The 16,167-nt window shown below is 35.8% G+C and overlaps 1 protein-coding gene across 1 annotated transcript in view; it reads left to right on the forward strand.

The window, feature by feature from the left end:
- Positions 1-16,167, forward strand: part of ADAM12 (ADAM metallopeptidase domain 12) — a 294,207-nt gene that overhangs the window by 3,331 nt on the left and 274,709 nt on the right. Inside the window, exon 2 of the mRNA XM_087964323.1 lies at positions 15,789-15,922. Within this exon, the coding sequence (XP_087820449.1) occupies positions 15,789-15,922 (134 nt within the window). The remainder of the gene's footprint in view (positions 1-15,788; positions 15,923-16,167) is intronic.

Raw genomic sequence — 16,167 nt, forward strand, 5'->3', positions numbered from 1 at the left:
GTTTTGTTGTGGTTGTTGTACTGTTGTTATGTACTCATTGAGTTCCTAGTCTAGGCTTGATTTCAATGATTTGCTGTGTTTTCATTTAGAATGAAATGAATACCTCTGAGTTTTTAAATCTGATCTGAAACCTGGAACAGATACTAGTCAAACATATTCAGCTGTATAGATGTTTTGAAAAAGTAGTAGATATGAACAGTAATAATATTGGAAGAGAGAACAAGCCATATTGGAGGTAACACAAATATTAGGACTGGAGTGAAGCACTGTCATCTCATGAGCATAAAGAAGTTTGGGTTTAACATGGACATGTTATAAATTGTGCAAAAAATACATTGTGTTGATATGGGAAGAGAACTGTGGAACGGAACATTGCACAGGACTCTGAGCACTTACTTGCCAGCTGTTTTCATTTATCTCAGTGAGGCAAAAGTGGACACCACTGATACTATACCTCCCACTGAGGCTCATGTCTAACGTCATTCTTCATGCAACAAATAGGAAAGGAACCATTCTCTTTGCTTACTGGTAGATGGAGAAAAACTACAATTTCTATAGAGACAGAGCAAGACCCAAACATTCCCTTCCTTGTGGTTTTCTTTGGGGAATGTCCAGTACAGCTGAAGCTTTCCTGGTCTTGCATGACTGCCAACTTGAACACCTTCAACAATGGATCAGCCTAAACTCAACTTGTCTTTATCTTCCTCCCTGGAGAATGTCCTGGGTGGCCAAATTCAAACTATATTAGAACAACTCCAGACATTTTGACCAACTTGATTTTCTCCTTTTGAGGAAAGCATTAAGTAGCTAGGGTAGAATTGTGCTAATAGGTATTTGGGCACACTGTCTTGCCTGAAATCATGGCTGTAAAGATGGTTAGAAATTTATGCTACAAGTGGTTTGACTTCTGCTGCTTCTTCCTTAAGCAGCATTAAAGCATAAAGGAATGAATTATTATGGTTGGTCACACCGTCAGATAGATATTTAGACTAGATTCTGCCTTTTTGTCTACCTACTGAATCCTTCCAAGGACCTGGCATAGGCAAATGTTGTTGTTTGATAGGGTTAGACATACTGTTGCAGGATGTGAGCTGTTCCAAGTAAAGCTGCCATTGGCAACTGTCTGATGATGATTTTGTCAATCTGTGCAGTGTTCAGTCCCATATATTTTCGGATTGCACCCATGGAGTGTATTAACATTGGTGCATTTTAATATTGGTACCACATTTCCCACAGTCATTCTAGTTCTATTTGCAGGTCTTTGTGATTGTCTCCAGTTCATTCTTTTCTATTCTGCTTTCTTCAAGTCCTGAACCTCTATTATTCAGCCTTTTTTTTTTTTATCAACAGTTGTTAGGTCTGGCGTGTTACATGGCAAGTGCTTGTCTGTTAGTATTCTAAAGTCAGAACATATTTTAGCTTCTTCATTTGCTATTATTTTGTCTATTTTATAATCCCACCAATTCTTTGCTGGCAGGCAAATGGCATTTCTTGTAGTCGTTCCAATATGCCATTGTTGCTATTTTATCATGTGATTGTAATCAATCTCTGTAGTCTTCTTGCAGAAGCTAACTAGGTTGTAGAAAAAGCACTTGCTTTCTGTTGCTATCTTCTCAATTCCAGCTTTGTGTGCATTTGTTCTTAAGGGTTGGTCTTGTACAGCCAGAATCTGTCCCTTTTTTCCAACTTTCCTGCTCATAATCATCGCCAAGTCTTGTTATTTGCTTTACCTCCTAGGTTTTCTTTGTGTACTGACCATGTAATACTTTGCCTTGCCATGTCTCTTTTCTATTGTTCATTTGGTTTTTCTTTCCAATGACTCTGAACACCATCCAACAATATCAGGAGAAGCACCAGTAAATTTTAAAAGCTTTATTTTAGGAATGTAAATATTTCATATTGAGTATTTTAACCACACAAACATGACACAACAATAAATCCTTCTTGCCATTGGCCAGGGAAGAGGGAAATTCAGGGATTTTCTGAGATGACCTTCAATGGAGTAGAAGGTGGGATTTTTAACTTCTCCTTTCTTCAGTTCTCTTTTTATAGGCAAGGTTGAATTACCACAGTATTATAGCCATATTATAACCCAGAGGTAGGGAACCATGGCCACTTTATGATTTGTGGACTTCAACTCCCAGAATTCCTGGAATTCTGGGAACTGAAGTCCAAAAGTCATCAAATGGCTTCAGTTCTCAACCCCTGTTGTAGCTGATTGATGACTCTCCATCAATCTGCATAGGTCATTCACCTTTGTGGGCATAATTAGAATATTCCTGTTTGTGTCTATATCCAACCATATTATAATCTCAGGGAGTACAATACTGTTGGAATGATGGCTTCTGTAAATTCTTTATCCCTTCAAAGCCTGGTATATCTTGAAATGTCTCTGAATATATTTGCAAGCGTACATCACTTTCTGTGAGTATAACTCTTCCACTTTAATATGTCTATTAATTTACCCAATAACAAGATCTCAGCTGATTTGCATCTTGCCCAGAGGAGAGAAAGGCAGGATAGCCAGAATATCACTGTGGGAAGAAATGTTCATCTGGGTTCAGTTCCAAGTGGGAAGAAAGACACTGCAAACATGGAGACTGCTTGGAAAGATGGTTTAATGGTGGACAGGACCACATTGAGGTCTGGGGCAAAAAAAGGCACATGGGTGAGGGAGGGAAAGAGATTTATAGCCTCTGTTGGGCTTTGAACCTGCTTCCTGTTCCTGTGGCAAGAAATGTATCCTGACAGACTGCCATGGGCCATGCAGGGGTAATTTTGTAGGTTGTCTTGAGTCCCAAGCTTGGTTGAATCTTGCTGGATGATGTAATTGCTTTGGGCAATTTCTATTATGGCTTAATGGCTTTGTCCTTGTTTGGATCTGAGTGAGGGCTAATCCCATCACCCTGGAGCTGAAGGTCTTTTGTGTTGTAAATAAGATATCTTTTGTCTTTCTGGAGCTATTAACAAAGGTTGGGGTTGCTTTCCAAGAGCATGTTTCTCCCTTTCTCATCCAGGGAGGTATAATATTCTGCCTTTTTAATATTTTCTAGAATATTTCATTTTTCTAGGAGTAGGATGGGTGCTAACTTTCTACATCACTCAGTTCATTATTTATTTTAATCAATTTAATTTGAGTGGATTTAATTCAGTTCAATTTACCACTTTACAAAACATGAGAGAGAAGGAATTGGAACTTATTAGTACCAGGGAGAAGGCATTAGCTCTTGTTTGAAATTGTGGAATCAGATGGCTAGCTTGCCATGCTGCAGGTTTTCTGTCCTTACTTTGCATGTTTTCCTGTGAAGATGAACAGAACTAAGGATTGTCAGATTACAGTGCAATGTATATATTTAATATAGAGATGAAAAACAAATGAACATTTGAAAAAGTGTTTATGTTATCAGTTGATAGCCAGACACTTAAGAGCTAATCTTGGGAAAAGTAATGTAATTAATGACATCTACTCATAAACAGTGAAAGGTGAAATAGAAATAAGGGATGGATTGAAAAATACAATGAATATACAGCTAAAATATTTAAAGACATCCACATCTCACATTGTATGTGAAGTGAGTGATTCTGGAATAAATCATAGAAGTTGAAATATGCACATATATGAGGATTGAGTGAGTTTTATTTTTATGTGCATACCTTATATTGATGTTACATATTAAATCCCTTACACTTAGTCAATTTTTAGTCAGGGTTTCTGAAAAATTAGGAAAAAAATAGAAAGTGCTATGTGAAAATTTGAAGAATAAAACTGGGAGATTATCCATCCAGGAAGTCCCAATAAATTAAATGCCTACAGTTTCCATAGGATCCTTGAATTTAATTCAGATTCCAACCTAGAAGGGAGAAGGGAATAATTCTGGGTGAAAGAAAACTTTTTGAATCTAAGTCACTATTGGAAATGAGCAAAATCTATATCTGTTATTAGATTTGACCTGGAAGAAGGTTAATATATTGAATATAATATACTGTATATTCCTGGAGCAATTTTGATTTTCATTCATCACTTTTCCTCCTATACTGTGTTTAGTGTACCATGTATTTAGTATTGTTGCTGTAGTCCAACAAATCTGAGCAGCTTACAAATTCTGTTCGCTACTCCTACATTTGATTTTTAAATTTAATATAGTTGTATAACAAAATCTTCAACAATCGTTTACCTGCACAGCACTAATTAAGCCATGCAGCCTTAACTGAAAGCTCTTGTAGGTATTATCATGTAAAATTTAGGACTGCTTTTGTGTTTTGGGGGAACTAAATGGAATATACTGTTGTGCTCATGTCTGTCTTATAGAATTTCATAGGTATCATCAGTTTGTTCCTTGGTCTGATCCAATATATTTTCTTCTTTATTTTTATTTTTTTTCCTTTATTGTGCTGTGACAATTTAGATCCTTTCAAGAATAATATCTCTCCCTTGGACATTTATAGTATTAGCTAGAAGATTCCCCTTTTTCTGTAACTTTGGCCTTAGAAAAAGACAGGTAGCTTTTGATGACTCTTACTGTGAGTGCATTGGCACTGGAACATGTACATTTAGCTAAGAAGAAAATCCTTCCTTCCCCCCCCTCCACCCAGAACCCTTATTTGAAGCCATCCCTTGGGTGGTGCATAATTCTACTACTGCTGGCCTTGCTCCATTCCCTTTTAGAGTGATAGAAACAGAAAAAGTAAATGGAACAAATTTGTCACTGGCCTTGTCACTTCTTTACTGTATGTGCTCACAGCAGTGGTTAGAATTCCCTGAGTTTAGCTAACTTGACGTGTGCAAACTTTTACAACCTTAAATTTGGCCACAGAACTTTTATTCCACTTTTATAAGCAAAGCAGCTATAAAATTAAGTTACTAATAAGGCGCAGGAAGTTGTGGGAAGGCTACAGGCAGAAAACTCCTGTTTTAATTTGTTCATCAAATAATCAACACTTCAAGATATATTTTTTTCCTTTACAAAGACCCAAGGAATTTTTTAATAATAATTTTATTAAAATTATAGTTGGAAAGGTAAAAACAAACACAAATTTAAAAAATAAAAGAACAAATGGAAAAAATAGAAGGTGCAGAAAAGAAAACATAATAAAGTTAAAAAAAACTGTATAAAAAGGTAATCTTCATTTAAAACAAATATAAATAATTTTAGTAACTTATTTCTTTCTGTTGAAATACAAGTGATCCCTTCCTCTCATATCCCATTTTTAAGCTATAAACAAATCCTCAAAGCCTTGTTATTCAGTCCTGATCAGCAAATGTCCATTAAGGCAGGGGTCCCCAACCCCACCAGGCCATGACCCCCTACTTGAGTTGTTCCAAACCAGACCACGGAAGTGCTGGGTGACCAAATGCATATGAAAATCCCCACTCGCGCAAGCAATGGGGACCACTCATGCAAATGGAGGACTGCTCATGCAAATGCTCACCGCTCGTGCAAGTGGAGCTGCATGTGCCACTCATGCAGAATTATCCTCCTCCCCCCTCTGGTCTGCAAAGCCAGAAAGGTTGGGGGACTCTCCATTAAGGGTTATCAGAGATAACAACACATCTATTTTAACTTTAATTATATAAACCAACTTTATATTCCTTTCCTTTCCACAGTCTTGATCCTTAGTTCATATAATGTCCTGAAAGTTGATTTATAACAAATAGCAGATAATCTGAGTTGGAAAGAACCTTGTAGGTCATCTAATCCAATTCCCTGCCCAAGCAGGAGACCCTACATCATTTCTGACGGATGGGAGTCCAATCTCTTCTTGAAAGTCTCAAGTGATGACGCTCCCACAACTTCCGAAGGCAAGCTGTTCCATTGTTCCATTTATTTTCCTTTCTTTCTTTCTTTCTTTCTTTCTTTCTTTCTTTCTTTCTTTCTTTCTTTCTTTCTTTCTTTCTTTCTTTCTTTCTTTCTTTCTTTCTTTCTTCTTACAAAATTCTTCAAATCTTTAACAATAGTCTTTTGTAAATCCAATATAAGAAAATTATCCATGTCACTCTCTTGGCTTATTATTTGGATATGCCTTTTAATTTATTAAGACAATTGGTTTCTTTTATATGTATAGCATACAATGTATAGCATCTTTTTCCATATCATTCTCCTAATCCGTCATTTTTAAATCCACTTTCAGATCCATGTCATTCTCTTTTGGTGGAGCCATCTTCAATTCATTATTTATCTGCAGGAAATCAAGCCAGACAAAAACTTTTAAATGGCTATTACATGACCAATTAAGTTATCACAGGAGTTCACTCCTAGCATTCAAGATGAATGCATTGTTTCATGAGGTATAATTTTATATTTGTTCCTATATGAAAATTCCTCTCAATCTTTGCTTGATATCACATTATACAAACAAAATGCCAGACATTAGCATTTATAAGAGTTAGAAACATTTGGATCTCAACCACCTAACCGTGGATTCATGCATTTTATATGTTTCAGTATGTATTTTTTATTGTACATCACAACATTCCAGCAGCACAATTGACCCTGTAAACCTCTTAAGAGCCAAGATATTGCTAACATAAAATACATTTTTAAGCTGACTATGGGCTTTTATCCACTATAACTACCTATGGCTTTCAATGTTCCACAAAAAGCCTGCTTTTGGTTATAAATGTAAAGTTTCAAAAGGGATAATTATAGTGAAATGTTGAATAAGAGCTACTATTCAGTCCAAAATAGCTACCATTGCATTTGCATTGTGGTGCATTGCTTGCAGAATTAAGCTGGTTGTAAATAGCATATCCTGCAAACCCTGAAGGACTTGTTGAAAGAAATATTATATTTGTCCTGAAAGGTAGCAAGCAGAAACTCTTCTATCATGGTACAAGCATGTGTTCACATCCTTAGCAGAATGCTAATAGGAAGAACAATGTATCCAGAGCTCTCAGCTTTTATGATGCGGGACTATTCTTTTTAAAATTTGGATTGTTCTTTCATTAGAGAATTTCTGCCAAAGTTATTGTGAAAGCTCCTAAGCCAAGTCGGTATCTAACAAAGTAATGCAAGAGAAAAACATTCAAAAAGCCTGAGCTTTCACAATGCTACTATATATTTATGGGATAATGTTTGAGTCAATGATTGAATCTCATGTATACAGCTGTTTTGGGAAATAAGATTATTCTGCTCATGTGCCACACTTATATTTTTATGAAACAAAAGACTTTTTTGACACAGTTGAAGATTACAGATAAAAGATTCTAATTTAATCTCAATTTTACATTAATTTGTAAAAAGTTATGTTTTAAAAAAAACCATATTGAAAGAGCCCTGAGCCTTTTTTGCACCAGATTGATTGCATCTGTTTTAGTACTGAAGAAATCTGGCCATTATCCTAATGTTTCTTGCATATTTCTTTGGTGCATCAGACTCACAGTATTTTTTACAGTCTGGCGATTTGTATTGCCAAGTCCATGTGATATAACATAGGCTGTATGCCCTGATTTCTTCTTCAATTGAACAAAGTCAGCATTAATACTGTTTTTAAAAAATCATGTATGTATGTACACACACTTCTAAAATATATTGACTTTGTTTCATAAAACAGATGCAGTGCATGTTCAAGAGTCCAAATTAAAGAAAGAGAAGTATAAAAACAGCTCCTATGCGTTTGAAGTACTCATTTTTGAACTCTTTTAATATAGTCATCTTATGTTTTGACATGGTTTGCCCTCGAAAATACCAGGTATGGTGAAGTACAACACATTCTGCCATTTGGTTAAGCAATGACAATATACAAGAAGTAAAGAGTTTATAGAAATGCTACATCAATATACAAATCAGGCTCAAAATACTTGATTTAAACAAGTTTTGTTCTTTCACCAAGTGCCAAATATATGCTTGAATGACTAATGGAGTCATATGGTTCACAGAATGAAGCACTTTATTGTATATAGTTTTGCAGACTTCCAAAAGTTATGCTACAGAGATTATGCTGAGATTAAGAAGATCCAACTATTGTGTTTGCTTGTGTTATTCAGAGTTCAGTGGGCCAAAAAATAAAATCAGCCATCACAATTGTGTCATTTTAACTTTTATCTTTGAAAGACATTTTAGCACTGCTAAATTACCATCTTCATGTTAACATGTCAAAGGTAACTTTTTAAAAGTTGTAGAGGATTTGAAGGAAGACACGGTTCTTTCTGCAGCCTTTTTAATCAATACATTATATCACTGAAGGAAGTAATTCACAAAGTGGCAACAGTTAATCTTTCTTTGAATTGCATAATTGGAACTTTGCACATTATATTTTTGGTTAAGCAGGCTATTTAGCTAAATTCTTTGAACTCATCTTTTTCTCATATAAGAAGTCATGAATCTAAGCAACATAAAAGATCAAATGGATTTACAGAAAACCCCTGTGTAGATCAGTTTGAAGTTGGCAGCCCTGTCAAATTAGAGAGAAGATACGTTTTAATTAGAAGCAGGAGGAACTGAACATTACATCCAGAAATACATGAATTCCTTTAGCTGCTCTTACATTTTCAGGCCCATCAAAAGATATAGTTAATTTTTAACATTCCTAACATATTTTTACAAGAGTGTTGATTTTATAGAGAACTATGAGAGATAAACGAGCAAAGTAGATTCAAGGTTTCAAGAAAATGAGGAATATGTTAATACATTCTTTGAGAGAGAAATGAGCCACTTTGGCTGTAAACATAGGATTTGCATATACAAATCTTAGGTCTTTAACCTAATGCTGAATTTGTATGCTCCTAACATGCAGTTCTAGATCTAATTATTATTAGATCTTGGATTATTCTTTTCTGAAGAATAAATTGTTACTTTTGTTATAATGGCTTGCACAAATAGATTTGGAGTGGTTGTGGGAAAACTAAATAATTTCCTTAAATTGATATCCTTACATCGGATTACAACCATTTCCCCACAGTGGGCAGGATCTTCTACAGCACGGGTGTCAAACTCCCTGCATCACGTTGCCATCACATGATGTTTTGCAACGTTTTCCCCATACGTGGAGCTGGGGTGGGCGTGGCTTGCATGTGACACTTCCAGCCCACAGGCCGCCAGTTTGACACCCCTGTAATCTAGAGTGAACGTCTGCCCTATTAGGTACACCAGAGGTCAATCCCACAGGAAGGTTCAAACAGCTTTTATTGAAATTGACTATCTTACAAGTTTCATTTTGCTCTATCTCCTCCCACTTCTTATAATTGTCAATTAGGGAAATCTCCGCCTGTCGTCATCAGCCATTCAATCGTGCCTGACCCTCAGCTACCCTATGGATCAACAGTCTTCATGCCCCTCTGTCTCACACCTCATTCTTCATATCCCACCATAGTCATCCTGATGTCGTTCTTTATAGTGTCTAGCCACTGGGTACTAGTATGGCCCCTGCTCCTTTTTTCTGCTGGTCACTCCCAGCATGATTAACTTTTCAAGTGAATCCACTTGCAGACAGGGCCAAAGTATGATATCCTTTGCTTGGCCATCTTGCTTCAAGTGATACTATAGTTTGGGTGAGATTTGGTCTAGGACTTCCTTGTTTGTAATTTTTGCAGTCCATGAAATACATTATAATCATATCCAGCATAATAATTCAAAGCCATCCACCCTTCTCCTTCCTATCTGCCTTTTTCAGAGTCCACGTTTCACAGCCAGAAGTAGCAGTTAGAAAAATTATTGTCTTGACTAATCTGTATTTGGTTGGTAGACCGATAACTTTACTTTTCCTGAAGTTATTCATGCCGGACATTGCAGTTCTTCCAAGTGCTATATTGTCTTCTGATCTCAGGTCTGCAGGTCACCACCGTGTTGGTTGATTTTAGAGCCCAAGAAGATGAATTCCTTCACTGTTTCAGTGGTCTCATTGATCCGCACTCTGACCTATGTGTTCTCCGCAGCCATTATCTTCTTTGTTTTCTTGATGTTAAGATGCAGTCCAAATTTTTCACTTTTCTCTTTCACTCTCAGGATTAGCCACTCCAGATCTTCTTTGCTTTCTTGCGAATGATATCTCATCTGCATATCGGAGGTATGTCTGTCTGAGTCACTTCCAAATGTTATCTTTTTCTGGATTAACCAAAAAAAATCAAGTTTCAGTTTCAGAATTTTAGCTTTGCCCTGGTAATGATTCCTGCATACAAGTAATCTTCATCATACGACCATTCACTTAATTAACAATGGCTTCTGAAAAAGTAAGTTACAACCTAAATTGGAATTTATGTCTGTCATCCTGCTCTTGCAGCCATATGTTCATAATTCAGGTGCTTGGCAACAAGATTCCAGCCTCAGCCATAGGTTCCGTCGATGCCAGTGGTGTCTGCACTTGATAATCTGTACTGTCGGATTCAGTTTGGGAACATAACTGTTGCCACATTATCGGATAACTAGGCAATATCTCAGAAGCCTCCATTCCTACCCCACACAAGGCAAAAACCACTATAAACATCATCTTTATAATGTCGAATGGACTAGGCCCCCACCCACCTTAACGTCTGTAGTTTATATTTCAAAACTTACAGCCGGTATCCGGGGTCTTACATCCACTTCTTTAGGATCAGTTGCAGCATCCCACAGTCATGTGATCATGATTTCCAATGTTTTTTTGTTGGTTTCCAGCTGAATTTGCACTTATGACCGCATGTCTCAACTTACGACCATGGTGATGACTTATGCACATGGCAAAAATGGTCAGAAAATGCATCTCGTCACATGATGCCTTGACTTACAGCAGTACTAACATACGATGGAAATTTCATATTCTTATCTCTATTATTGCCATTTTGACTCTTACAGAAAGGGAATTCCTGCTGAGAATATGAATATAGAATTGTGCCTACTGGGCATCCATAAAGAAATCCTGTCTTCAGGAAAGCTCTGGTGTTCAGTAACATGATGAAAATGCTGCTTGGTGTTTTATAAAACCATGTTTCATACTTCGTGTTTTCTCCTCATTTTGATTTAGTTCGTTTGAAAGATTTTGAACATGCACATTTATGAAAGGTGTTTCCTTAAAAGCATTCCTTCATCACTCTATTTACACACAGATGACCTGTGACAAAAGAGAGATTGTTAACTGTGACTAGAATCATTAAACTGGAAGAGGCTGCTTGGACTATCAGATTCAATCCCAACTGTATTCTGGAATCCAAATTAAAGCATCCGAGATAGATGAGCTAAAGAAGCTTCTTCGATGAGAAGTGAAATGTCTTCAAAGAAAAAAACCAGAAAGTCCATTTGCCTCTTCAAAAAAGCACTTTTTTGGACAGGTTATCTTTAGCTTTTCTTTTGCTACCCATTTTGAAAAGCTAGAAATTAATAATTATGTATAAAAAGTCAGCAACATGCATATCTGTAGAAAGTTGAAACATTACAGATATGTCATGCCAAAAATGGCAATTCAGTAATGCTGAGATTGATGGATAGTTTTGACAGATAAACAGTTCATCTATTGGCCCATAATATGGTTTGTTTGGGTTTGGATTAGCAAAATGAATCAACAGCACTACTCTATTGTGATATCATTTATAGGACATGGTTATATTGTCTAGCAGTATGTTTTAACTAGATTTTTATGGCTTTTTCTATTCTGTTTCAAGAATGCCATAATTTAATGTAATATGTGAGTTTGGAAATATATCTTTTCTGAATTACACTCTCCAAATATGTATATAAAAATAAGGCTATATGCAAAATGGCTTCAGCTTCAGAGACTGCTCTTTATTCCTTGCTTTGACATCTGTATTCTCCCATACATTTTTATTCAGTTGTTATGAATTCTGTCTGCTATTTGGTTTTATTGTTCTGTCCACTTGATGTATCTTCTTTCTATATTTCTTTATGCCTTTTGGCTTCACAACCTTTATTTCATATTGGCATATTTCCTTGTTTCATATAAATATCATTGCTCTCATATATTCTGTCAGCTTCTGTTTTCAGATATATTTCTAGGTTATGTTAAAAACTACCGTTAGAATTTATTTAACTTGTATGTCTTCTTGGAAGTTTGGTTTTCAGTTTAGTTAACTTTTTATTTCTGAAAATGTTTTCTGCCTGGGTTATGTGGTACGTTTTCTACAGGAAACCTAACCTTACAATTTACAAATTAAAAATTTGATTCTTGTGTAAGTAAAATCCAATTTATTGCCTGACAAGGAGAACAAAGAATCTGCCTTAATTAAATACAAGGGTCTTTTCTGTCCTAAGAATAGTTGACATATGATTTGGGCAGATCTTCATGGCTGAATTAATAATGCACAAGCCAACATCATCCTTTGGTGACTCAACTAAACAACTGATGTAATGGAACTCTTATAAAGTGATGGGGTAGGAGTTGGTGGTAAATGCTTGTGTACTTCCAAGAAGTAATGAATTGCATATACTTGCTACATGTGGGAATATTTTGATGCTTGAGATTTATATACAAACAGTCCACAGTTGCTTGAAACTCTCATGGGGCACCCACGGGAATATTAATTGGTAATAGTGGTATCTATGCATTAGCTTCTATATCCAAGGCATTATGTTTCCTAATGGCAATTGTTAATAAAAATAAGCAGGAGGGTGCTTATTGGCTTACCATAGGCATGTGTTTGGTCACTGCGGGAACACAGTGCTGGGCTGGATAGATCTTTGTTAGAGACAGTAGTCTTTTCTACTGAAATGGACAGAGCTTATGTCTATTTGAGTGAATCAGTATCTTTGCTGGCTGATCTTAAAAAGCTAAACAAGATCAGGCCAGGAGCATATGTTTCTGTGTATATATTTGTGTCTCTGTATTTGAGGGGTTGATTCATAGAAATAATAGTTCTTAAGGGCCCATTATCATTTTTACATGCTCTACACAAGAGCTGACAAACTCCCGGCCCAGATGTGTCACATGCTGGCCATGCCCACATCCAGTTTAGCAAAGGTAAAAAAAGTCCCGATATGTCACATGACACTGCCGTGATGACATGAGTTTGACACCCCTGCTCTACACGTTCTTTTAAATGAGCAACTATGAAACATGATACGACTTTCACATTTATTTATTTTTTATTTGCTTTACCTGTTTTAATTAAGAACCTATCAAGGGAATACAATCATGCCATTAAAACATTAATGGTATAACACTATAAGCAGTTATAAAACGTCAATAAAAGGAGGGAAACTTAAGTAAAAATCAACCAACAACCAAAGAGAAAAAAATATGGTGTCATTTAAAAATAAAAAGTCTTCTTAATTGTGCTTTCAATAATTTTCTAAAATTTAATACGTGCTGATTGAATTTCAGAGGACAAAGAATTCCCTTAAAAAAATAATTTTATTGAAGATATTTATAATGAAATTAAAGCCATAAAAGAAATTAAGTGTAACAAATAAAAACTGTAAATAGTGAGAAAGAAAATAGACAAGAAAAAGAAAGAAAAGGAAACCAAAATTGATAAGGTAGTGGTCCCTGATCTTCTTGAAGTTATTTCCTTCTTTCTATAAGCTACTCTGCCTAATCTTCAAACCCCCAAATCACATTTTCTCTTCTTTTCAACAAAAGGTTTGTAAGAGGTTTCCTGTCAATGATAAATGTAGTTATTCATCTTTCTCTAATGAAACAGTTTAATTTTTCTGTCTCAACTATGCTCAGAGCATCAGTGTGACATTAGTGCCCAGAGCATTAGTTAGTGACTACCTGCCAACATTTGGGCTACTACATTCTGGAGTAATTGAAGCTTATTGATTGCCTCAAAGGCAATCCTAAGTGCTGATAGAATTTCATTGGTCCAGGTGAGTGGTGATGCCAGCATGAATTGAGACATCCTTCTCTTCTATTAAGTTTGCAATTCGTGCACCTGATGAAACTGACAAAAGATGCAGTGGTCATAACCTCTCCACTTGTCCATCTAGCAGTAGTTCTGGATCTAGGAGGACTACAAGTCACAAGCCTGTTCCTACAAGGCAACAGAGACCCCATCAAGACATATATCAAGAAGTTCTGATAGATAAACAACATTTCCATTTAACTAAGATTCAATTTCCACTTATTCATCTGCTTCCAGATACTGATGAGACATTGGCACTTATATGACCCAAGTTAGCAGTGAATAATTGGGTATCATCAACATACTAGTTGTAGTAGAAGGTAATTTGAGACATGATTGCTATGCTACACTCATCCTGCTCCATTCATGGTATTTTATCAGGGTTCTATTCATGTGGATGCTGTGAATTGAAATGGCACAGTCCAGTTACAGGTTAATCGTGTCAATAAGAATCAGATCTGATTATCAAAAGGAAAATGACTCTGATGCATTAGCACTTCCTACCTTTAAACCTTAAATCTTCATATAAGTTAGTAAGAGTCATCAAGGCTGAAATGTTTCTGCTTGTTCAATTATGTGAATTGGAATTCTGTTTTCTGTCATCAGAGAGGAGAAAGAATATTTGCTGTATACCTAAAAAGTCTTCTATGAAACCTGGTCTCCTTTTCTTGCAAGTATGGCAGAATAGTCATCCTACTCACCATGTCATAATCATTAATTTAAAACAGCTATTTTATCACTCTTGTGTGCACCATTGGTAATCAAGCCGTCTTTTTTGAAGTCACTGCCATATATAGTTTGCTTACTTTTCCCATCTTTTAGACCTTATTCTGAGATGAAAGGCGTTTTGAAGGCTACTGATGCCTTTTCAGAAAAAGCATCTAATATGTTCATGTGTTTAAAACCCTAGACTTTGCTATTGTAAACCTGTATTTGGAGAGACAGCTGTCAATGTTACGGAATGCACAATGTAATACAATCAAATTAATTTCCATGTTAATATTAATTTCAAGTATAGTGTAATTTTTGTTATTACTTTGGATATAGATTGAGGAAGGCTTTTGATGCTGGTTTTTCTGAGAAGGTGTTTCAGATGTCAATATATCAAACATTTTGCATCAGCTGACAATAGTCTAACATTTGAGGGATGGTTAAATACCCTTAGATTTTGTCTACATTTATGCATTTGTTTGAGCCATGAAATATTAGAAAGGGGGAGTATTGCAGAAGGGATTTCATAAGGTATTTTTTTCAACTTTACTCCCCAGTAGTGAGAATGTTTGTAAGCAAGTAATGTGGAAGAAAAATTTATTGTCATATGCTGGGCATCGTGAACTATATCAGTCCCTATAATCTTATTTCTTAATGCTTCTTTATTGTCAAGTTGGATAAGCCACTTAAAAGTAATCCCTATCAAATACAGTAGTGAAGTATTCTAAAATTGTGTCCAAAATAATGTAAGAAGTAAATGGGTAAGAAGAATTTTTTAAAAAAAGGTTTTTTGGTTTTTGCCTTGTTGTTCTAGTGAATCATTACACTTTCCCTCATCTGTTTGCCCTATTTGTGCTTCCAAAGTGAGATCACTGCAACTTGCAACCAAAATATATAAAACACAACATAATGTAAAACATATAAAAGCTTATTCTGATACGTATTTTAATAACTTTTGTATATTGGTTTATGTTTATAAGAGCCATGGTGGCACAGTGGTTAGAATGTAGTATTGCAGGCTGATTCTGCTGACTGCCGGCTGCTATCAGTTCAGCAGTTTGAATCTCACCAACTCAGAGTTGACTCAGCCTTCCATCCTTCCAAGGTTGGTAAAATGAGGACCCAGATTGTTGGTGACAGTATGCTAACTCTGTAAACCATTTAGAGACTGCCGTAAAGTACTGTAAAGTGGTATATAAATCTAAGTGCTTTTGCTATACTTTCAAATTTACTTAGCAATAGTTTGTACTGCTATACTGCTGGTGCCAGTCCTACACTAACATTTAATATTTTTAAAATATTATACTAGGAGAAACTGCTGAAAGTAAACTGGAATTCCCTAGGCAATGGATTCGAAGAGAACAAGTAGAACACTATGGCATAACCATCCCTTATCTTTTGAGTGGTAAACCATGGAAACCAATAAAGAATCTTTTTGAACAGGTAAGTTCTGTTTCGACTATTGTTTTTTATAATATAATTTCATGGATTACAGTACAGAAATATATAGGACTAAACCCTTCTTCTTTTGTCTGAAGCAATATTTATATCTCTTTCCCCCAAACTGAAGCACTCTAGAATTTTGGGTGGGCTAATTAGGGAAATTGAATATATTTGATGTTTCTCAGATTGAAGGTATACATATCTCTGTCACTGTGCAGAATCACCTTCATTATTCAGAGATGTGA

The sequence above is a fragment of the Notechis scutatus genome, chromosome 4 (genome assembly GCF_049901735.1).
Source record: "Notechis scutatus isolate UNSWTSFEM ecotype Mainland chromosome 4, rNotScu1.2, whole genome shotgun sequence".
Classification (NCBI taxonomy): domain Eukaryota; kingdom Metazoa; phylum Chordata; class Lepidosauria; order Squamata; family Elapidae; genus Notechis; species Notechis scutatus.